Genomic DNA, 25,306 nt, shown 5'->3' on the forward strand with positions numbered 1-25,306 from the left:
AATTGCTTTTGTTCACACTATGGTGTGGATTATGAGGGAGAACTAGTAGTTATGTAAAGCCTTTCAGTAGATATGAGATATATAACTTTAATGGCCTCATCAGTTCAATCATTCCAGCATTGGTCAGTTTTGTGTTTGAAATATTTTGTTGGACCAGCTTAAAATGTGCTTAATTCAAAACATGTGCAACTTCTGTCATTCATGCAAGATTATTTTAAATTTTCTTTGTAATTGTACAGTACTTTGGTACAATGCTGTTTGTTTTAAATGTGCCTTTTAATTAACTGGATGAGATTAGATTAGAAGATTGGGCTATACATTAGGTGAGGCACATAGAGACCCATTTAGTTGCTGAGTAGTTGTGTAGGGGATGGAGGCAGGTCAAAACTAAAGAAAGAAAAGAAAATAAGAAAAGTAAAAACTTTTTTTATGTGTTAAAGAATATAGTCATACTTGTTAGGATTAACGGCATATTTAACAAAAACATTTGATGTTTTATTTTAGAAAATCCTCCTTTGAAAAGGACTTTTTGTAGCTTTCACATTTGCTTCAACACTGAATAAAATCCCTGGCTATTGAGTTTGCCCTCCCTGTTTATACACTGATGCTGGGACAATGAAAGGCAAACGTTTTGTTTAATTGTAGAGTCGTCTACGCTAAACAGAGTTTTGGCTTGACAATGAACTCCAGAGAGAAATTTTCTTAAAACACAAGGCAAATCCTCACCGTGCAAATATGAACTGGAATCTTTTAGCAATGATGATGTCTGTCATAAAATCGTGCTCTGTTTACACCTGCAAACAGCACAACAACAACAATGGCGGACCTCCATGCTCTATTTGTGCAGCTGAATTTTTTTAAGTGCAATATCCCTTTTGGGGCTGTGGGGTTGTGTAATACTATTTTGGCTTTTGTATGCTGTTTTTTCCTTTTTTCTCTCATTTGGGTATTGTGCAATATATTTATGATTTTGCTGTGTGGCTGATGGTAATTTGTAGTTTACAGTTGTTTGCTATTCTGTTGTGTGTTGATGTCGATAAAGCAGCTAATCTAACAGCACTTGAGTCCAAACCAAATTTGACTAAGTGTTCCGTATTTTTATTTTAGTCTCTTAAAGCAAAACCTGCTTTCTTGTGCAGCAATTATGCCTTCAGTGAAGATGCATAGTTTACATGCGCTAGATCAGGGATCCCCTAATCCAGTCCTCAAGACCCTCTATCCTGCAGACTTTAGATATTTCCTTGCAGCAAAACACATCTACACAAGCGGTTGTTATGTCTTCAGATCTGATGAGTAGTGCACATGTTGGGCGTGTCATTCCAAAGTTTTACCTTTCCATTACAGGCCAGATATGCACACTACAGCATTTCCAGTCCTATTTGTGTTTTCAGTCTGCATGGAGGTAGTTTTCACTCCGCTGTTGTGTAAACGCTTCTTTTTTTTTTTTTTAAATGAATACGCAATGGGAAATTTTTGGAGTTTTGCATGGAAATGTCATGGCATGTAAATAAAACATTTGAAGTTCAGCAGGAAGTGCCGTCATGGCTGAGACTTGATGTAAAAAAAAAGGGCTCAGAAAGTAGAAAGTCTCGAAATAACATCCATGTAAAAGCCAGGTTTTCCCATCAGGACAATGCAGTATAACAAGATGAGCAGTGTCTTTCACTGTTACTGTCAGCAGTTTTAATGTTTTAGCAGATCAGTGCAGGTTATCGAAGCAGTGTACTTTTCATTTCACTACATTTTTTGACCAATGTAGATAGTGGTTGCATTTACATAAAAATACAAATCTTGAATAAAAATCCACTGAACCCTTTCACCAATATAAAATAAATGATAAAAAAAAAATTAAAAAAAAGCAAGCTGGGTCCCAGTGTTTGAGTTTCTAGCATTTCTAAGAGATATTTCTCCTCTTATCTCCTCAGAGGAAAAAGGCCTGAAGAAGTAGAAGTATCTGAAACATCAGAAAACAGCAAAGATTAGAAAATAAAAGTTAAATTTTTCTTCTCCCTTCTATACTACATTAATCAACAGTCACTCACATTCATCTTGCACCTTTGTACTGTAACTGCTGAGCTAAACTCCATGAATTCATGCATTAAAACTACATACAGTCATTGATGTTGTATTATCAATAAAACACAGAGCTTATTTAAATATATACTTGTTACTTTATTTTTCCTCAGGTAGGATGTTAAATGTTTAGTATTTCCTTTTTTAGATACAGTTTACCAGTAAAGTTAACAGAATTACACACTCTCAATGCTTTACATCAACATGCAGTAAAGGCAATGTAAAACTTTTATCCAAGTTGAGATGTGCCTTTATGTCTCCATGTACAGACAAAGGGACACCAGGGGCCTCAACAAATATCTTAATGTGTAAAATATGTGTTTATTCTTTGAATCAAACCTCTTCCCCTCACCACTAACCCACTTCCTGAAATAGATCCGCTCCATTCACTCTCTGAAGTGTTCCAAAGAGAAAAAGCGCTTCTGGCTGCCCATGTCCTACATAATGTAATTATGTAAACCAAACCAAGAGAAAAAAAAATAACCCACACACCACACAATCTACCACGCAATCACTGCCAGTTAATCAGTGAAGGAGATAAACATGTATCAAAATTAATCACAGTTATAGTTGATGCTGCTGTGTTAGTGTTTTCTTAATGCTGGACGAAATGTAAGTTTTACTTTTCCCTTGGATAAAAGTATTCAAACATTTTTAAGAGGTGTGCAAACCCTCACAAAAAAAGAAATGCCCACTCTTTTTGCCTTTTGATAGCTTGTTGCTATTTCGAAACTCCAGCTACTTTCTGAACATTCAACAGGACCATTTTGTGCTTCACTTTTAATGAAATGCTTGAGATCCTTGCTCATCATTTCTGCAGTAAGTATCAGAGTAGTGCTTTAATATTGCTCCTCTGACATGCACATCACACTGATTTTCTGTTTGATTTTATAAAACCAGTTTCATAAACATGTCAGTCTCTTTGAAATGTAGTCAAGGTGTAAATCTTGACAGAGGATGAAGAAGCTTAGGACAACAAAGCCTTCATGGAGTACGGGAAACATAATAGTGGTTTAGGATGGATGAACAGCTTTGCATGTGCTTATCTGTACAGCCTCATGCTAGTAACTCAGCTCATTGGTCAGGCCATTACAAGGAAAAAGCTCTATCTATGATGCCACCATTGATTTTATTGACTCACTTTGAGACAATTTGTGCCATTACATTGAGGTTCAATCAGTGAATAGTGTGTTTTTCCCTTTAAAAAAAAAAAAAAAAAAAAAAAAAAAAACCTTAGCTAAAATCCTTACATCACAGCTTATTTTTGCCATTTAAACTGGAGACATTTTATTTATAAGCCTGTTAGGCCTTTTTACATTTGTTTAAAAGATCATGTAAAAGCCTCACCTCCTTTAGAGACACTCCTTTTTTTATGTGGTCATGACTAAACGCAGTTCTTCTGTCAACTGGTCCCAATAAAACTGATTGGAAATATAAGCTGCTGGGTTCTTCACAGCTTAACAGCTTCTTCAGTGTTGTTAAAGATATTAAACTGCCTATACGTAGCATCAAAAAAGATACTGTGATGAGATCGTTTTTGAATTTACATAATGACTGATACAGCCATTTGTTTAGCAGCACTAATAGCTGCAGTGATGTTTATTTGATGGCTGCTCTGGCAGCTACTCGTCAGAGGTTTATAGGCAGCATTTAAAATACAGAATATCGTCCTTTGACGTTCAAAGCAGCCCACTCTCATTCAAGAATATGGACAGAATGATGGGGACAGATTTGGATGAATCCAAGAGAACTGACCAAGTAATATTGCAAAGCATTATCGACTCTGATAGCACTTTACAACGATTAACATTTTTAATCGTGATATATCACATTGTTACACGAAAAAGGTCCATTTCCTTTTAAAGAAGGTCCATTGCTATATGAAGAAAATGCAGTACATTTTGGTTTACAAACACTAAATCAGGGGTCTCCAACCTGCAGCTCCATGGACCTTCCACAATGGCTCTTAATACATGGCTAAAAATGCTAAAGAACTAACTGACGCTTTTAAATATAGATATAATACATTTTTGAGTTTTTCATGGAATAATTGCATTGAATTTCCACAGTTTAATGACACTAAAAGTACCAGTATTTTATAATATATATATATATATATATATATATATATATATATATATATATTTGCAATATCAGAAAGATAGATAGATAGATAGATAGATAGATAGATAGATAGATAGATAGATAGATAGATAGATAGATAGATAGATAGATAGATAGATAGATAGATAGATGTGATAGAATGTGGTTATACATCTACAAATAGCTACAAATTTTCTATAGTAGATATTTATTAAAAATTAGAAGTTGTCTTTTTTCAAAAAGTCTTGTAACATTTGCAGCTCTAAAGGAGTTTTATTTAGCTGGCTGAGGGAAAAATGGCTCTTTGGATTGGAAAGGCTGCAGACCCCTGCACTAAACACATAAACAGATTTAGTAGCAGTTTTTTCTTTAAACACCAACAGTTAAAATATTTTTTAATATATATAAAAATCAAATGTTTTTGACAAAGAATGAGGAAAATTTCAGGATTTACTTACAAAAAAGTAAAAAGTCAGCAAGATGAATTAGAAGCTGTGAAGCTGTTTCCTTCTAAACACAGAAGGAACAATAACTGATGAATATCAGCCATCAAGTGAACAGACAGAAAGCAGGATATATTTAACGTGATACTGCTGTTATACTTTTTATTTACAATAAAAAAGGAAAAGACCACAGTTCAGTAAATATATTTAGGTTTATTTTAAGCAGAACTTGCTCTTAACATTTTTTTACTTGCTAATATCGCACTGAACCACTAGGCTACCTCCTGATAGTGTCTGCTATTTTGCCACTTGCTTTGCCACTTTGCCAGATTGCTGTGCATAAACAAGATATTATCCACCTTAATCACATGACCAGCAGTGGAAAAATCTCTCTCACTGGCTGCGCTGGACATTAGGATGGCAAGACCATCTCAATGAGTGCAAGGTTTGGAAATACTCTTGCATGCTCCCTCCACCAACACAGTAGATCAAAAGGATCCTCTTTTGGACTCTTGTAGTTGATGTAGACAGCCACCTCTTCCACAGGTTGCGACATTTAATCGATACAATCCTCCACATCGGTTAATCATCTCCTTTTTCTTGCTGTGATCTCTTCTCTGGTGGTTGACATGGGCCTGCATAGTGAAGTCCTGCTGGGCTGTCACGCTTCAGCTCTTTAAAAACACATAGTATGCCCACAAGGACAAAAAAGAAAAAAAAAACGCTGAGATCACAATAGTGTAAGAATTTTGAAGAGGTAATATCTAAACATGTAACAAAACACGAAGCTGTAGAGTGGAGAGTGTGTATGCTGTTCACCTTGGTCAAGGAGCAGCTTCATGCTTTTCAGTTAGGAAGCAAGAATGTTGCAAGCTTGTGCAGGAGATGATCAAATTAGTCAAAAAGAATTTTGAGACATTTCTCCTTCACTGATGACAGCATCAAACTGTCAGTAGAAGATGGCTGCAGGTGACGCTTTAGGCATTCCAACCACAGGTCAGGTGGATTGCCAGGGTTTGCATGTCTCTAAGGCTTTTGCAGCCACTTTAAATCATTCCAGAAATGCAACATCACTCAGTGTCGCTTTGCTGAGATTGGTCAGGCAGGTGTGTTCTCCTCTCTCCTCTAAGACAGCTTATTTCCTCATACTGTTTGTGAAGTCTAGCACAGTGTGTAGTATGCAATGAGTCTCCACAGATGCTTGAAGTGTCTTTTCCAGACGAGTCTGGAGGTTTGTCTGCTTGAAGTAAGTCACAAGCAACTTGGTAGAATTGATAAGAGCAGAGACCACTTCACCAAAGACATCCTCCTCCAATGGTTTACCAGTTGTAGTGTGCAGCACTGTGTGGAAAATATGAGCAAGTCAACCTTGTGACACTGCAGAGGGCTGCAACTGTGTTTGCACCTCTGTCAGTTACATACACAAGTTTAAAGAAGAACTCATCAAGACTGTAATCTTACTGGACCTGACCAGAGTGGACAGAAAACAAGGAGAATAGTGAAGAGAAGTTAAAGGAAAGAAGAAGTGATTAAAGGCAATGACCATTCTAACTCAGAAAGCCAGCTGCTACACCTGTACAGAACCTTAACAGAGACTTTCCTGCAGCTTTTACAGGAAAACAAAGCTGACAATCACAGGAGTTCCTAAAAATAACCAACAACAACAACAAAAAATAACTAAATACAAACAAAAAACCAAACACAACAACAACCAAAGTACCAGAAACACACACATAAAAAACATAAACACAAGCAGCTCTTAGTGTATAAATCCAGTGGACAACTCAGTGACTGTGTCAGCATGCAGAGTATGAGCAATGAGGAGTGATCAGAGATCAGTGTGATCGTGCAAATGCAACCACGCCTCTATGAAGGCTTGAGGCAGACTAAGACCCAGAGACCCTGAATTTATAAGAGGATAAATTCCAGTTTAATAATTCAGTATTTGACCCATGTCGAAGCAGATTAGGTACAGAATATAATAAAAAAGAAATAGCATTTTCCTGTACTTTAAAAAAAAACTTTGGCAACACTTAAAATCAGATCCAGCTGATATCAGCTGTAACACAACAGATTAAAGAGAAAATAGAAAATTTTATTTAAGTAACAAAGTTAATCAAGTAATTTCAACCAATAGTACGCTATAAAATAAATGACAGACTCCCCAATACTGAGATCAGTTAATAAAAAATGGATCAAATGTTACAGAAAACAGCAGAAGCACTCAGCACAATGCAGATGTGTTGATCATGATCTTGCCACTCCAATAAATTCTACATCCCAATCACAGAGAAACCATGGTGCAACATTTATTTACTAACCTGCACAAGTTTACATAAGTAGGGTTTATTTTAGAGAAACACTGCTAGAACTCAATCAAACTGATCCTGATTAATTTTGCACAGCTTCCACTCTGTAAAACATCAAGGAAACATCCACTCAAAGACATGAACACTATTACACACTTTTCTCCAATCAGTCCTAAAAACCTGGATGAGATCATTGGCCATCTGATAATCACCTTTTTCCGTCTTGACGCCCAGCCAAGTGGGTTTTTCAGGAATGTTTCTGGATGCATGGCCTTAGATGTCTTACAGGTTGTAAACATGTTTCTGCTTTGAGGTGTCTTCCCTCAGACCCTAAAGAAAAGCTGTCTTTCAACAGTTACACAACTTCCTGACACTAAATAACTGCTTTGATTTCCATTGGTCAGGTTTTCGGCCACACCACAAAACTGACACGGCTTCAGGTCTTTAATGGCATCTGCCTGAGCACAGATAGCGGAAACATTTCAGTCCTGATACTGCTAGATCTAAGCGCTGCTTTTGACACAGTCGACCATAACATCTTACTAGACCTGCTGAAAAACTGGTTAGGACATTTATTTTTTTTTTTTTTTTATTTAGCACATGTTAAAAGACATAATACAAAGATTATTTATATAAAAAACAGTACAAGTGCAGGGAGAGGCAGAAAACCCATACAGCCTTATTTTAAAGCCTCCACCTCAAAGTTACTTTACAGAAGAATTACATTTTTGTACATTTTTTCTGGCACTGCAATTAATTGGTTTGAGTGCTATTTAAAGGACAGAGATTACTTTGCGTCTATAGGTAACTATAAATCTGTACGAACCAAAATAACCTGTGGAGTTCTCCAAGGCTCAATTCTGGGGCCACTGCTATTCAACATCCACATGCTGCCTCTTGCTCAAATTATGAAAAACAACAAAATATGTTATCACACTTGTGCTGATGACACACAAATCTACATAATCTACACCTCACCAGGAGACTATAGTCCAATCCAAACGCTATTCCACTGCATCGATCAAATTAAAGATTGGATGTGCCAGAACTTCCTCCAGTTAAATGAAGACAAAACTGAAATAATAGTTTTTGGAGCCAAAGAAGAAAGATTAAAAGTCAGTACTCAGGTTCAAACAGCAAAGTTCAAAACTAACAATTAGCCAGAAATCTGGAAGTTGTCATGGACTTAGACCTATATTAAGACAATAATGAAGTCAGCCTATTATCACTTAAAGAACATATCGAGGATTAAAGGACTGATGACTCAGCAGGATTTAGAAAAACCTGTCTCTGCAATTATCTTTAATAGACTGGACTACTGTAATGTTGTCCTCACAGGTCTCCCAAAAAAGTCCATCAAACATCTGCAGTTAGTCCAGAATGCTGCTGCCCCAGTCCTCACTAGGACCAAGAAAGTGGATCATACCGCCTCAGTCCTCAGATCTTTACACTGGCTTCCTGTCTGTCAAAGAATTTATTTTAAAATCCTGCTGTTAGTTTACAAAGCTGAATGGTTTAGGACCAAATTACTTTCAGGATATTCTGGTTTGTTTTGAACCAACCTGATTCCTCAGGCCATCAGGGTCAGGTCTACTTTCTGTTCCCAGAGTCAGAACAGCAGTTTTAAATCAGGGTTAAAAACTTTTCTATTTGCTGCCCTTTATCAAAACAACTGGTAATTCCTCACACTGTAACTTTTATTTTTTGCATTTTATATACTTTTTTCTATTTTTAGTTAACTTTTTTATTTCTTTTTAAAGGTTGTTTTTATTGCACTTTTTATTATGTCCTGCACGCCGCTGTGATGCTTTTAATGTTTTAGATAAAGCACTTTGAACTGTCTTGTACATGAAATTTGCTATACAAATATACTTGCCTTGCCTTGCCTTGTATCCATTGTCCAAAGGTATCAGACTAAAACTACTTAAATGAAATGACTTTGCTCCAAATATTGTGATTACTTAAAGAAAGCACTGTGTTCTTTCATTTATCTCGGGATTTGGTGAAAATATGCATGCACAGATTAAATATACAAACACTTACACAACTTGCAAATATTTCGAGATAAGTTTTCTCAGGGTTGAAAAAGCACATATGTAAACGAATTCCACTTGTGATGATGTGGTACTAACATCAAATTAGCTGTTAAATAATTATAAATGAAAATTATAATAAAAAGTATATAAATTAAAACAAAAACAAAAAGCCCAGATGGTAGGGTCTGACTTGTGAATGGGTGGGCCTTGCCCATTGGGGCCCACTCATAGCAGGTCTCAGGTATTGTGTTTTCGGCCGTCTTGCGTAACTCACTGTCCCATTCAGATAAATTAAGCACACGCTCAGTCAGCTCCTACACGTTGTTGATGTAATGCAATGTGACACAAAGTTATCCAATCTGGCAATAATCATCTGTCCACATATCCACAGCAACTGCTCCACTGCTTTAAGTTAGTTGAATCTATAGCTATAGAATAATCATTTGTCTTGTGTCCTCCGCTTGTTTCATCAGTTTTCGTGCCCTGTCAGTTAAGTTCCAAAAGTCTATCAACACACACAATTTCAAATTATCTGATGTCTCTGCACACAAACCTTTTGTCTAGCTGTGTTTTGGCCTCCTAGTCTTCTCATTTTGGCGATTTGTGAGCTACTGCATTGTTTTGAAGGAAAGCCCAACATGGCCTCAGGGCTATGAAGAAGAATAGGTGAAGAAGAAGAAACATAGCAACAACCAGAAAACACAACACACAGCATAGAAAGGGATATATAGGATGAGGGAATGATGGTGGTCTTTTGTTATCAGAACTATTGTTATCAGAAAAAGCCAGAACTGACAAAAAATAACAGACTCTAGACAGCATGAACACGGACTTTATTTACTTCCTTGTTCTCCAGCCAGCTCTCTGTCTGATTGGTAAATGGTCTGTATTTATATAGCGCTTACCGAAAGGGCTTTACAATATTCATCACATTCACCCATTCACACACATATTAACACACTGATGGCGGAAGCTGCCATGCAAGATGTTCAACCACGACCCATCAGGAGCAATTTGGGGTTCGGTGTCTTGCTCAGGGATACTAGAGGCAAAGATGCTCTGGTGTTTAGTTTCTTCTCCTATTGGCTACATTCCTGCCCACGTCACCATCCGCACTGTTAAAATTCATGAGTCATCGGCTTTCCTCACATATATGAAGATATCAGGTCATAAATATTGAACATGTTCAATATTTTCGATTCTCGGCTATGACCCGTTTCAGAGCGGATTCTCGGGACAAATCTGCACGTAACATACCACAGACCAAATGATAATTTTACAGGGAAATCTTATAAGACTCAAGATAATTGGGCATTTGCCGTCCTTGGTTGGGAAGCGGCAAAATCTGGACAAAAACAGCCTGAAATTCCTTATATGTGTACCAGGCCTAAAGGTGACCCCAGCACTTGATGAGTAAAACAATTGTCATGTTCACAAAAAAAAGAAAAAAAGTGGGCAGCATCCTATTTTCATCTGTAACCCGTTCACAAGCCCAAACCCATACCCCTGAAAATGAATCAATGCAATTTTAACCCACAAAATAACCTGTTGCAGGACACTGAGCTCACCTCATCTTCAGGTCACATGATGCTGCTGAGCTCCACATGAACTGAAACATGTGCTGGTCATTTCCCAACAGTATTTTCATTGGAACGTATGTGAAGCTTTTTAGACACATTTTCTCCCCAATACTATTAATGATTAGCCATAACTATAATTTAATTACACCATTTAAGTAATAAATTTCAAGTTCATGTAATTGTCTTTTTTGTGTTCAATAATAAGTTGTGAATTTTAATCTTGTCTTTCTTTAATCAGCTAGTTATAATCACTCCTGCAGATATTGGGAGTCACAAGTAATACAACAGTATTACTTAAAGATAATTCAACTTTTTTAAAACACAATGTAATAGTCATAAATATGGAGTAAATGTCAGTAAGACTGAAGAAAAAAGACACTGCGAGTTTGGCATAAAGGTTTATATGTTGAGTGAAATCTGAACATCAGATTCAATATTAGACAATGGTTAAATAGTTTGAGGCAGGGGACAGAACCAGCATACTGGGCCTGTAATTCTGGACTAAACCAGTGTACCAGGCCCTTGTCTCTGGGAATCTGAAGTTAGTGGAAGCTGTAGAATTCCTGCAGAGTCGCTATTACATTTTTTGCCTTTAACCTTTAATATTTTCATTAATAAACATATAATATCACCTTATTTACTCATTCTTAGCCAGTCATCATTAACCCTAAAATGACTAAATAGTGTTAATTTGTTGCTGCTTATAAATATGCTGCACAATTAATACCAATTGGTTTTACACATTTATTTAGAATTTTCTAGAATAGAGACAAGGAATATAAAAGTGATCTGAGTTAATAAAATTTGATCCAGACGGATGGGTCTCAGAATAATGTTTTCTCTCAGGCAAAGATGCTCTGGTGTTTAGTTTCTTCTCCTATTTCATCACCAGTCAAACTATTGACTACAAACAGGATGGTTGGCAGGCCGTATGAACAGCATAATACATGTTCTTTTACAACACAACAAGCTTAAACCAGCAAGAAACATTTTTTTAAGGTCTATTGTTTTCCAGCTGTCCAACTTTGTTCCAGCTCTCTCATTCTGCAATAAATCATCCCACCTGTGACTTAGAGCATTTTCTTTCCTTCAAAAAGACCTCAGATCCTTTCTATAATGCTGTCATGACACTGTAGCTTTTAAGTACATTATGGTTTTTTATTTATTTATTTTTTATTTATTTTTTTTTTCACTCAAATAAGACCCCATATTAAAAACCCCCTAAATAATTTCCTTTAAATACCATGCCATGACCTGGCTGTTACGTTGCTATGTGAACAGTATTACAAATGCTGTATTTTGCTGAAATATACCATGCTGCTGAAGGGCTTTTACTTTGTACACTCAGCTGATTTCACTTGAGGGTTATTCTTGTCTGCAGATCTGTGTAAGCGTGCATTGACTTTTTGCCAAACTTCCCTGACTCTCCTGTAAACTTCGTTGCACTTAATTAGTCCAAAGAAGCCAATGACCCCATGATGTACACAGTACTGTTTTTGCCAAGCTTCAAACAGATTTCTAATCAGCCAAAGTGTCTGAAAACACATTTGGGATTGTACAGGGTCTTAAGATACAATAACTTGTCTTGAATGAGAGGATGGACTGAGATGTTTCATGTACAAAGGACTGAACGTAGCATATTTTTTTCAAGTTAATGGAGTATACTAGTGGCAGCAGTGACAGTATCCTACATTAAAGCATTCATTTTTATTTCTACTTTATATCTCTTAAATTTTAGTTTATCTTAAAGGCTTGACTTTATTTTTGTGCTCTTAAAAGTCAGGGTTTACATGTGAATGCAAGTGATTTATTGACTACAGTTTCTGGGCTGCACTGATGAAAGAAACCAAATGTGTCAGGAGAAAATGGTCCTCTAAATGGAGGATAGACTTAGGACATGAGCATTACTTTGGAAGAATATCATAAAGCATATGACTCAAACAACAACAGAATTTGATTAAAAAAAATGTGTCTGTTTATCAGCTGCTCTCATCTTTCTTAATTACGCTGTCCAGTCAGACAGTTAACAGTATTTCCCTATTAGAGACAGCTTCCCATGGAGGTCTTGGCCCCGATGACCAGAGGCAATGTTGTCGACGGGAAATGGGTAAAATGGCAGCTCTCCCAGCTCAGAGAGACTGGGGGATGGCAAAGAAGGGCACCCAATTAATATTTCAACAATACATCTTTTGTGGCCAGAGATTGACTGACTAAACTGCTAGTTGTCAGAGCAGTTATCTCCAAAACTGCCAAGTGGATAGGAATTCAGATAGCTCTGTTTAGGATGGGATTTTTACATTCAGTGCTCACTTCTGCATTCTGCATAAAAGTGGCAACTCAGGCAATCAACACTGGAAAAGAATATAATGAAAATTAGTAAGGTACAGAGACAATAAGTCAAAGTTAGCAGAAACTCGAGGAGATCACAATGTTTGTCAACTTTGATTTGCTTTTGGATCACAAAGTAAAATAATCTAAACTAAGCAAACTAATTCAGAACATGAGATGCTGCCCTAAATGTATGACCTAAAATCCCTATATCATTACTAAATCATTGCAATGTTTTAAATATAGGTCATTAGTGAGAGCATGTGTGATGTAGTTGAACATTTCAGATAAAGGTCTTTAAGTTTTTCTCAAAAAAGCAACAATGTTTATTTGTGTTTATAAAAAATCTTTACACCTGCCCAATAAAGCCATTTCTTAAAATATTGTCTGCTGTAACCCGGCAAACAACTAGATAAGTATGCAGGTATGCAGCGTTCTCAGCTATAAGGCACACCTTTCTGGTTGTTAGCAATGTAACTTGTTGGGTAATTTATGGCTCATTTTGAAATTTGATATGAGCCATGAACCACAATATTCTCATCCACCGAAGTGAACTCCAAAGAACAGCCTCCAAGCCAGAGAGCAATAAGAATGCCCACACATGCTCAGTGTCTCTCACTGGGGACAACTCCAGTAGGAGAAAGTCTAAACCCTGTTAAGGAGACTGGTCCTGCTGTTTGTTGAGGTGAGTCTGACTATATCAGCTGGAACCTCTCATCCTTGCTCACCAGCACAGGCTCTTTCCCTGCCATTCTATGTCCCTAGAGCCAGCTGCTTTAGCCATAGATTGTACTGTCAAGGTCCTTGTCACCATCCAGCTCACACTGAAACTAACCTCCTTGGCCTCTGCCACAGGAGGTAAGCTGATAAGAATGCCTGGGCTGTACCCATCAAGGTCCCATGTGTACAGACCCAGTAAACAGGCACTCCCCACTGACCTCCACCAACAGGTCTGGCTCCAACGGGGGAACTCAGTGAGCTGCATCTGGGAGAGGGAAAGCAAAGTCCATCATTGCTGGTCATCACATTAGGATTTTTCTGACTGCTCTTTGTCCGATCTCTCATCTTGGACCTTTATGTCTTTTGTGACCCCACCAGAAGCACAAAGCTCTGGACAACTGAGCCCCTATAGAATCATTGTGATATGTAAACTCTGATAAGGCTAAGGAAAGGAGAACACGTCATTAATATTTTAAATAGTGTCAAAGAAAAACAAACATACAAACATTGAAATTTCAAAAGTTTTCAATGCAGATCTCAAAAATAGATTTGGTTATATTTTAAATTATACTAGAAGGAGAACTATAGTCTCACAGTTTGTTGGAGAAAAGACGAGCATTCATATAATCTGACCTTCAGTTAGATCACGATAAGAATGTAACAGCCCTGCAGTATCGCCACAGTTCCCATGCGAATGGCTCTTCTGCCTATCTAGAGTTCCCTTGACCTTTGGAAACAACCCATTCATTATAATACAAAATGAAACTGCATAATAAAAACTTAATCTCTATTTTTTTTACAATGCTGGTGAGGATACCAAGAGATTCCAGATGAATCACTCAGTTTAATTTATATTCAAGCTTTAAAAGATGTTTTAATTTCTCGTCCCCTTTAGCATTTCTTCCTGCTAAAACAGCTTTCTTAATCTTTATTTATGATTAACAGATATTAAACTCTTGGTGCCAAGATACTCGTGTCAATCTGAAGCAAAGATGAAAGTGTTATGAACTTATTAAATACTACAAAGCCTCATACAGAGGAGGATGGAAATGATGGCTGGATCAGAAGGGTCATCCCACCTTCAGGCTGATTACAATAAATTGTTCATTTCTAATATTTAGTTCCTGAGAAGTTGATAAACTAAATAACAAACTATATATTTTCTTCAGAGGACCTTGAGTACATCAGACTAAGGGCCCTTATACACCAGACTGACAATCAGCTATTGAAAATTTCAGGAGATTTAGTGAGCATCTGTTGTTCTTGTGTTTTTGGAGTTTTAAAGCAATATTGGCTCCAGGTGCGGAACTAGAGGGGAGGCCAGGGTGGCACTGGCCACCTTAGAAATCTAACTGGACATCCCAGGTGCCACCTCAGGTGATTGACAGGTTGCTGAAGAAAGAGTGCAGAAACATCTTTCCAGATCTGCATGGATCACCAGCATCACTACATCAGTTGGAGAAAAATTTTAAAGCGGTTTTCTACTTAGTCATCCTTTAAAAATTTTGATGCTTGGCAGAATGTTTCTATAAGAGATTTGTTTCATGTGCAAGTAAACTGCCAATGTTATGCAAGGTTAATAATCTAATGTTAGCCTGAAGTGACATTGCATTGCTAATAGAACAAGATTAGTCAATATTTTTTCTGCTTTCTTCTCTCATAAAACATTTAAAAAACTTTTGTCCTGCTCAACAAAACCAAAGAATAAATCCTTTTTATGATTCAAAGAGTCACATAATAGCAATGAGTATTTTATATAGTTTCAATAGTTTTTTATTCACTTTGACACACTTTTGCTTAATAATGCCTGAATTTCACCTTTATATATATATATATATATATATATATTTTTTTAAGGCTAACATTAGGAGTTCCTGTGATTAATTAACTTGATTACAGGTAAAACAAAGAACTATAAAACTATAACTATAAAACTATAAAAAAAATCCTTTAACCCAAAAGTTTCTGTTCTGTAAAGTGCAGTGGGTTGCCAGGTCATAGACACATTTGGGCCCTATCCAGGCTCCTTTTGACACTTCTGGTTTTTACGGCACTGGCAAGCACATTGTGGGCCACATATGATCCTTTATTGGCCTGGACTTAGGTTGTGGCAAGTGTGTTGTGGGCCATAGCGCCATTTCCTGGGATCCTTCCATTGAGGTACCAGTCAAACCAATCCATCCCAAAAGGATGTGAAAACAGGAATGTTTAGAGCTACAGATTTTTTTTTTTTTGTTTTTTGTTTTTTTTAGGGGGGGGGGGGGGTTGGTTTTGTTTTTTTGTGATCAAATCTTCATTTAAAATGGCATTACGAAGCACCGCTACGAAGAATTGCAGTTCACACCCCAGACAACTTTGTAGCGAGTGAGCATATTAATTAGCTATTAGCTCTCTTGATGCATGACCTCATTGGTTTCACTTAGAAAAATGACCACTACAGGTCACAGACTGGTGCAGCTGAACCACTGGTGCAGGAGTGCATGATTTCCTTCCTCTGATGTGAGTGCTTATGGGATCAGAAAACCCGTCGCTCAGAGAGTCTTGCCGACTTCTAATCACTTAATTTGGAGAAATGTTTCCTGGTTTTAAAACTCTGGTGCTTGTAATTCCAGTCTCCAGTGTGGCAGCACAGCACAGATACAGCCTCCGGAACAAAATCAAAAGCCATGAGAAGTCGTCCGTCTGAGGCACAAGTCCAAAACCTCATGACAATAGCCTCTACAGCAATTCAACTTGAGACATTTGATCAAACACAAGCACGTAATTCAGGTCCATACATACCAGGAAGAAAGTGTGAGACTGTGCATTCAGGCCACAGCAGGTGAACTGTTCATATTTTAGGTGCAATTGTTTAATTTCATTGTTTATACGTAGCTACTGGGGTTACAGTCAGTGGTTTTTGTCACTGCGGAGAAAAATTGCATGTATTCACCTGCTTGATGTGTGATGGCATGATTTTCTGTTAGGCTAATATTAATTAAAAGTGAATGAAAATTAAATGCCATTATATATGAAATTATTATCACATAAAAAATTAAAGTGACGGGTAAAAATAGATTCTGACGGGATTTTATGACCCTGTCAGTCAAAATGACAGACAATGAAAGCGTCCAGCACAACCTGGTCCTCACCTTCAATATTTCAACCAGGCTACATGGTGGTGTAGTGGTGGCACTGTTTACATAGTGAGGCAGTCGCTGGTCCGAGCCGTGGCTAGGTTGTGTGTACACATGTTCAAGTAATGTCTGAGGTCTCCCTGGATTAATTGGGGGTTGAGAAATTCCCACTCCATAATGGAATAGTGACTGGAACATTGACGCCATGCTCACATAGCATCAATGTTGTCAATCAAGGCCAAATATGGGCCAAACCAAAGTTGCAGATGTGGGCCGCATTTGGGCCAAATATTTTTAGCTATCTGGTGTAGGTGTAGTGAAACCGGGTTGAAGTTAGTCCTCTCAGTTACTAAAGAGACAACTGTCTGCATGCTTTGAACCTGATAGCTCAGTTCTGCCACGGCTTTTGAGTAGCTCTCGTACATTACCTTAAAAAAATGAAGGAACAACTCACCTCTGCAGAGAAAGATCCAGGAACCAGAGATCATTCACAAGCCTTGCTTTTCTTCATCATTAGAAGCCACACGTATGAGAACATGAATATGTTGTGTCCAAAGAAATTCAGCACATAGGTAATAAATTCGACATATATGCTGGCAGTGTCAATTCTAACTTAAAATCCTCCATTCAGTGAAAACAAGCCAACCACACAGCTTCTCTGATCCACAAGCAGTCAAGTAAAGCTCATTAGTTTCTATCCATGGTGGTGCATGAGGCAGAGCGAGCTGGATCCTGAGCTGCCTGTCAGAAAGTTGTGGAGTTCATTTGAAGTTTCCTTTTGTTTTTCACTCTTCCTCTCTTGCTGTAGCATTTCACTGGCATGTTGACGGGTTTATCTGCAGGAACCAAGGCTGATGAGCCCCACCTTGCCGTGTTTGGACTCTCTGATTAGTTGACACAAAATAGGTAGACTGCGGCATGTGGTGAACGTGCTCCTTGCTGCCATTGAAGATGCAGCTGTTCGGCTTGAAAGAGTCTCTCTCTGGATCTTCAGCTTTCAAATTGTTTGTGAAACTATTGATATCAAACTTAAAAAAAATACAATTACTGATAAATGTCCCAGATTTTCTGATGAATTGTCTGGCCTTTATTACTACAAATAGTTTTTGCTCACAGTCAGAGAAGTATTACCTATATACATCTTTATTATGTATAATAACTGCATGTTTCTCATTATATATTTTTAAAGGAAACCAAAGAGAATCCTACTTTTACTGAATATTTTTGTAATGGTTTTATTTGTAGAATTTTCTTCATTCTGCTACTGCAATTTTTTGTTTACTGAATGAACAGGTACCCATGATAATGGAAGGCTTACTCCCTCAACTGGTTTAACCCATCCCTTCTGACAGAAAGAAATTGAAGTGGGTTGCATTGATGACTCCAAAATCTACTTTATAGCAATGTGTGATGCTTGTTGAAGCTTTGAAGCGCAGCAATGAAGCTGATGGTTGAGTACCTTCAGTGTGACTAACACTCTCATCACTCAGGCAAATGATATACTGTCAGTAATCAGACACTCTGCTTTGTTCTCGGATACATGATCATATAAGGGGGGAAATTATATCACAAGTAAAGTTGTCGCTTTCTGCAGGGCTTAATGAACTGATGAAATGACAGATGTAGATGTAGGGGATGTTTACTGGTGGAGCTGCAGCAGCTCTCCTGTTCCAGGTAATTCATACTTTAGGTCTTTTCGATGGTTGACTCTTTTTTTTTTTTTTTTTTTAAATATAATCCAAGTTCAGTGGAGTTGCATGCTTTGAGTTCTATGCTTTCTTCCTCCCTTTCTATCTATGTAGGGCAGCCCATGGATCAGCTGACATCCCCATCCTCCCACATACCCACACAATCTTGTTAAAGCATGCAGTTAATCTGAAGAGGAAAAGGACTCTCTTCACAAGAAAGCCGTGCTTTCATCATCCTATTGTGTTGCCCACATCATGCTGTCACATGAACATTGGGTTCTCCCAAAACTCAGGTGCTTATAAGACAAGGCTTGTCCTCGTGTTAGCTCTGTGTGATGTAATTTCCCCCAGAGTGACTTTGTGAACCGGGTATGATCAGCGCTCTTTAAGCATCGACCACATTATGTTGCTGGAAGAAATAACATCCCTGTGGGGGCTCTCCATTATTATTTTCTCCTCTTATAGTTGGTTTCACCATCAATTATTCAGACTAAAGTGCTGCTACAGAAAAAAGGCAGTAATCCTTCAGAGGTAGCCCAGAGTCATTGTTTTAGGAAATCTTGCTCATAATCTCTGAATTTTTATAGTCAAGCACATACAATAAACGGTGGAAAACACACAAGGGTTCTCTTTCTCTCCACTCTGACTCTGCCTGTCTTTCATCAAGAGCCCATCGGAGAAAAAGAGTTACAACTCATTCAGAGCATCGGCTCCTATCATTAGGTTGCAGGCCAGGTGAAGCACAGCAGTTTGATAGACACAGACACAGGGCACTACTAGAAAGCCCTTCGATTGAATTGCCATTCATTGCTACTCTTCAATCCCAGCCTACCTTGACACGGCTCAAAAGACACAGAGTAAAAGGGTCTTCCATAAATGCAGGATGGCTGCATCCCAACCCTTGTTTATCAGTAAGCTATTGTGTCGATCAGAGTATAGGGAGGATTCTATGTTCCTGTTTGTCTTCTCTATCAAGTACCTCAAAACCTGAAGATCCTGGATATTTTTCAGCTCTCAAAGGGTCTCAGAGTTGTTATGTTTTTCTTTGTGTTGTCTGTGGAGAAACAGCACCTGACGTCGCTCAAAAGAGAGAAAGTGAGAGCAATCACACTGAACTTATTCAACTCCCACGTAATCACAAGCTTACCTTTTCCAGACATGATAAAAATGCACAGAGCCCTCAACCAGGCTTTTGCAGGCTGATTGTGCTCAAGAGGAAGATGAACCTTGAAGAGCCAAGCCAACCTCTTCACTCTCCTCCTACTTGACATGAGGTATCTCTGGACTGATGGCATTTGATTATTAATTTCCAAGCCTTTGCTTGAAAGTGACTAAATCAGTTAAATTCATTTATCACAAGCATTCCTACCTTCTCACTGCACCATTGGATCCTGCAAACAGACCAATAGAGGAGCTTTTTATACCAAAATCAAACAAAATACTGAATTTCAACATTTTTTTTTATTCTCCTCTTTCTCTCTCTGTCTTTCTCTATGTAACTCTAATGTGTGTTACAGCGAAGGAGTGTGTGTTTGTGCTGTGCCTCGGTTGACTTGGCAACACTGCCATCTTATGGTGATTAAAGTAAAACATACATCACTGAACTTTTTAAAAAGTTTCTTTATTATAAAATGTTTGTCAACTACATGTTATCAGATATTTCAACATTCATACTGGTCCACTTTTTATTTATAGTAAATGTCATCAAAACCACCCTAATTTAAAATGACAACATTATAAAATCATGATCAGTTCATACACTTTATAATTAAAACAAATTGGTTTAACTTCAAAACACAGATCAGTCGTATTTATTTATCCATGTTAATTCCTTCATATGTTGAAGAGACTGAAAGTTCTTGTTGAACGTGTTGAGCTAATCTTCTTTAGCAGAGAAACCTAAGCTCTATCAAAGGGAGTTGCAGAAATTCATGTCTGATCTTTTCAGTGGGGACATTCTTTTCTCATGTGCTCTATTTCTAGTCACTAAGCCTCCAGAGAGCTGAGACTATCTCTGAACAAGGCTGAGATGTAAGAGATGGTGGATGGGTTTGACTCCTCGTGGTGTGTGAAAGTTATTCTCTCCCCCCGAGAGCCAAAGTCACGCCTCACGACATTTACAACCTCTTTTTACTTGGACATCTCTCTGATCTTCGGTCGACTTCTCCACGTCTGTATGACAGCTCTGCTCTGTACAACGTCCCTCTTTGCCCACTTCCCCATTCACCCCCTCCTCTTCCTCTTCACTGTCCCCCTGGGTTTGTCTGTGGAGCACCAGAGTATTACACCTCTCCAACACCAGCTTGTGTACCTGTTGCTCACACTGTACAACAAAGATTCTGTAAAGCTCCAAAAGGACGATGAGGATGTTCTTGCAGGTGAAAAAAATCATGAGCTGGTTGAGCACCTGCTCTTGTACCATTAGGTATAAACGGTATATCAGGAATGGGCCGTCTTGAAGTCCCACGGTGAGCAACAAGCTCCATACTTCGCTGGAGCAGCAGGAGGTGAGTGAGGGTGGAGATCCAGGACAACAGTCGAGACGATCTCTACTCCTCCTCTCAGGACGGCCACTGTTTGGGGGTTGCGTCTGGGTCAGAACCAGGGGAAATTGCATGAGTGCCCAAGAGAAGAGTGACAGGCCAATGATGACAACCACCTTGTTGGTTTTAACTTCAGGTTCCTTAAAAGTGTCAAAAATGTCCAGGATGTCAGCACCCAGTCCAACATACACCATGAGGAGCTGGGAGAGCTGATCACGTGACATGTCTCCTTTGGGCATCAGCCAACGACCCAGAACTAACACTATGAGCATGGTCTGCTCCAGGCCAACCACCCAGTTCTCTGGGTCCAGCTCTGCAATGCTCTGCGAAGGAAACAACACAGTCTAGTCACACACCAACTGGTTCTTTGTCCAGTCTATCTTTATTCCTTTAATTTAGATGCTCTTCATTCTTTAACAGTCTTTTGCTCAATATTTTTATATAGGTATCACAGTGTTAAACAATCAAATCTATGTATGGTGGATAGATGAAACAAGCTGGCTCTTTTGTGAATCACCTCATTAAGATTGTTTCTTCTTTTTGTGCCTACAGGATCTCTTGACATTTCACAATCTTCTTAAATAATATGTTTTCAGTTTTTGCATGATACCACCGAGCCTTGAGTACAACCGAGGGCCAAAGAAGCTCCCAAATCCTACATGAAAGAAACAGAACTGGAACCATCCCAGAAGGGCCAAGATCTGAGAGCTTTCCAAGCAGGAGCCTATCTGGACTCCAAATCGATGTGTCTATTGCACATTTTCTGCAACTCATAGTTTATCCAGCCCCTTGCTAAATCTTATCTGATATCAGGTGTAGCTTTAATGTTGCTGCGTGGAGTGCAAGGCAGGAAGGGCAGTTTTGTGGTGGGACACTTACCGCTGTGATCGGGATGTGAGCCAGCAAATGGAGCTCCTGGCTGGAGGAATTGTTGAGGGGCAGCTTGGAATGTAACAGGCTCAGCTCCAGAAACCAAATGGATGGGATGACAGTACTGAGGTACAGGAAAACCATGGGGGAGAACCTGAAAGAGGACCACCAAATGAGAGAGATGAGGAGGTGGAAAGGTGGGGGTAGGTTATTTTTAGTGACACTTTTTGCCATACACTAGAGGAAAAAAAGTCCCTTTTTTCCCAAAAGTAGCGTTGAAATTCAGACAGGCAATTATTCTCATCATATATGCAAATCCCACTTGACAGTGTAAAGCCTTTTCCATGAGGAGAGAACATCAAAGTGAGACTCAGAGAGAATGGGAAAGGCCTGAAGAAAGCTCGTGTCTGGGGCTGTTTAGTCCATGTGTGCCGACAAGCTGCATCATTTAAATGAAACATAGCTTGGTGGTGAATGAGGTGTGACACTAAATGCTCATATCATTTAAGGTTTGCATAAAAAAGGTTGTCATCCCTTTGTGTTTGCTCATGCTATTTTATCTTTTCTAAATAAAAAGCTCGCCAGTCAAAAATGACTCGAACCAGCAGGAGACATTTTCTCTATGACTGCAGACAGACTGTGACAGAGATGTGACGGCAGGCCTACAGCCTCAACTCGGTAAAAGTCAGAACAACAGCACAGCCAAAGAATCGATTTGTTTTTGATAGACACTGAAGGAGAGAAAGAGATGCAGAGAATAATACAGAATTTAGTGGCAGAGAATTTTACAGACACCAATACTAAGCTGCCTCTCATGGCTATGGGCAGATGAGTCATAAAATGCTCAGTTACATGTTTAGGAGTTATTTACTCCACACACAAACAGGTTTACAAAGTCTGCCAAGAACAGCTCAATCTTCCATGTAAAAAGAGTAAAAAAAAAAAAAAAGAAAAATACTGTCAGAGCACCTCTGCTTTGTCCCTGCAAATTCACAAACCCAATTCCAGAAATGTTGCACTAATGCATTATTCATAATAGAAGAGAAAGCGCAGCTTTTCCTAACAGTGAAGAAGAAATTAAAACAATCAGTTCATTTTTATGTAGGACATGGTACGAAGAAAAGCTCATTTAAATTCATTAGTTGGGTCCTGTTATTGTAGTGTTGTAACTTTGGACATTTTATATTAATATTCTTATCTTACTAAAATGTTTATTTGCATTCATGTCTGAATTCTGTTTCCTAATTTTTATTCAGTTTAGAGGTGAATGTTTGTACAAACCACAGGATAAAACCAGCTGACTTTGGCATTTCTCAGACTTACTCAAGCAGCACTTCTTTTCTGATTATATTGGCTTTTGGACCAAATACTGTGTGTTTCTAATGTGGGCTCCATCTGTCTCAGCGACTCTTTGTGGGTAACAGTCATTAATTAATTTTGGCATGTTAACAGAAAAAAACACAGTGATAAGGGTCTTTTGTACATTTCAGATGTTGTCTCTGCAGTAGAAATTCTCCTGAGTGATGCTCACCCAGGGCCTTTCTATGTAGAGTTTGCATGTTCTCCTTGGGCATGCATAGGTTCTATCCAGGTAACTCAGCTTCCTCCCACAGTCATAAAACATGCAAGTTGGGAACCACTGATGCAGAATATAGGGCAAATTTTTCATCTAAAACTGTTCATATTATATAGATTATTCTGTGTCTGTGTTTTACACACAGAACTGAAGAAATTTGTTGTTAGAAATAATGAAATGTGTGCAGTGTCCAGGACACGTGTCTCTCCACTGTAAACAGGCTGAAGGATCTACTTCAGCATTGCTCAGTGTTAACGCCTGCTATCTTTAATGTTATGTTCTATTGTTCTTCCTGGTGTTCCACAGGTCAGCACAGTTGGTCTTATCAAACCGCAAAAGTCAAGAACAATCCATACCTGCTGTCTTGTGCATCCTAATTTGTTAAAAAGGACTTTGTGTTACATTTTCTCTTGTTTTCTGGCCAGAATCGATGTCTGTGTGTATATATGTATTGTCATTGGTGCATTATGACCTCCGCTAATGATATTACTCATTCTCATAACCAGATTTGATATATGATATATGAAGGGTAAACCCGTAAGACAGCACCATGACGGTCTGCCATCTTGAAACTACTGCTGTTGGCAAGGCAGGACAAATAACTCCAACTACAAGTTTTTCTTGCAAGCCAGCGCACAGTCAGACTCAGGAAAAGAAGATAAACGAGAGCGACTTACTACCCCTGCAAGATGGAAAATCTGTTAAATAGTTAAATTCCCAAAAATGCAGGACCATGCATATATAGCAGCAGGGGAGTCGTTTTCACTGTCGCCAAAAAAGTGAAAAAGGTGACTTTTTAACGTGGCCAAACAATACAAAAAGGACAAATAGAAAAGAGAAAAACATCGGGCTAAACGTCCCCAGGTAGGAGGAGATCAAGAAGGAGAAAGATTTTAAAAGGATGCTGAGGTGAACTGCGTTGTGAATATGGCGGCAGGGAATAAAGTTAACGTTCAGCTTCAGAAGTGAGTTCTTTGTGTGTAAAAGAGGAAACACTCTATTAAATATCGGATGAAATGCTTTCATCAGTCGAGAATTCAGAGACACGGCGGCTATAAGTGTTTGAGAAAGTGAGAATGCACTATATGTTAGAATGCCATACATAATACAAACGTTAGATGGCAGTAATTCTTACACAGGCTCCCCTTAAACCTCCAAAACTCCTAGCCACAATATCAAGCTACATAAAATCAGGGTTGCATTTATGTTTGTGAAGAGTTACCATTTCCACTCAGCATTGCGGGTACATTTTAGAGTGATGGCCATTTCCACGCCCAGCAGAGCTACGCCCGTCAGCAGCAGCCAATACAGTGGCTCCCCTTTAACGGCCACCACTCGCCACACAGTCACCACCCCATGGACTGCAAACAGGAAGCGGCTCATCAAAGCCAACAAGATGTTGAGGAGGTGGCACATCATGCACTGTAGAAAACCTGCACAGAGGATCGCCCTGTTAGGGATTGTTAGGGGAGAAGTTTCTAAAATTCACATTTTTAAAGTAGGTTCTGCATGTGTTCTGTCCCCACTGAAGCTCATCATAGGATTGCTTGGATAATTCATCTTAATTAATTTGCAGTGGTGCACACGTGGGACATTGCATTTAATGACACCAGGAAAATCCTGTTAGTGTGCCACCTTTCATTTTCAAGATCATTCTTGCAAAGCTAATAAGAGCTGAGGCTAAAACAACTATTTAGCAGAAAACCCATGCAGAACAGAAACCAGCGATCATTAAAAGGCTGCCAGTGAGCTGCTCACAAGAATTGTTTAATATTTCTGTCACTGTAAAATAAGCCATAAAAGGTTTGGTTTTTGTTTTTTGAGGGGTTTTTTGGTAAAGTGTGACCACTTAAATTTGCTAAAAAAATCACGAAATGTTTTAAATCCACTCAGTGTGATCCTGCCAGAACTTAGACATTAC

General features: G+C 38.5%; 1 protein-coding gene across 1 annotated transcript; it reads right to left on the bottom strand.

Moving 5' to 3' along the window:
- Positions 1-20,084: 20,084 nt before the first annotated feature.
- On the bottom strand, positions 20,085-24,801 carry LOC121651853 (transmembrane protein 26). Its single transcript, XM_042004288.1, has 3 exons — positions 24,608-24,801; positions 21,819-21,963; positions 20,085-21,262 (listed from the first exon to the last, which is right to left on the bottom strand). The coding sequence occupies exons 1-3, from the start codon at positions 24,799-24,801 to the stop codon at positions 20,498-20,500; spliced, it is 1,104 nt and encodes a 367-aa protein (XP_041860222.1). The 3' UTR covers positions 20,085-20,497.
- Positions 24,802-25,306: the final 505 nt, after the last annotated feature.

Source organism: Melanotaenia boesemani, chromosome 13 (genome assembly GCF_017639745.1).
Source record: "Melanotaenia boesemani isolate fMelBoe1 chromosome 13, fMelBoe1.pri, whole genome shotgun sequence".
Classification (NCBI taxonomy): Eukaryota; Metazoa; Chordata; class Actinopteri; order Atheriniformes; family Melanotaeniidae; genus Melanotaenia; species Melanotaenia boesemani.

Coding starts and splice junctions, on each gene's coding strand:
- LOC121651853 (XM_042004288.1), bottom strand. CDS start 24,801: ATGTGCCACCTCCTCAACATCTTGTTGGCTTTGATGAGCCGCTTCCTG. Junction 21,964..24,607: donor CGCAATGCTGAGTGGAAATG/GTAACTCTTCAC, acceptor GTCCTCTTTCAG/GTTCTCCCCCATGGTTTTCC. Junction 21,263..21,818: donor CTCACATCCCGATCACAGCG/GTAAGTGTCCCA, acceptor TTTCCTTCGCAG/AGCATTGCAGAGCTGGACCC.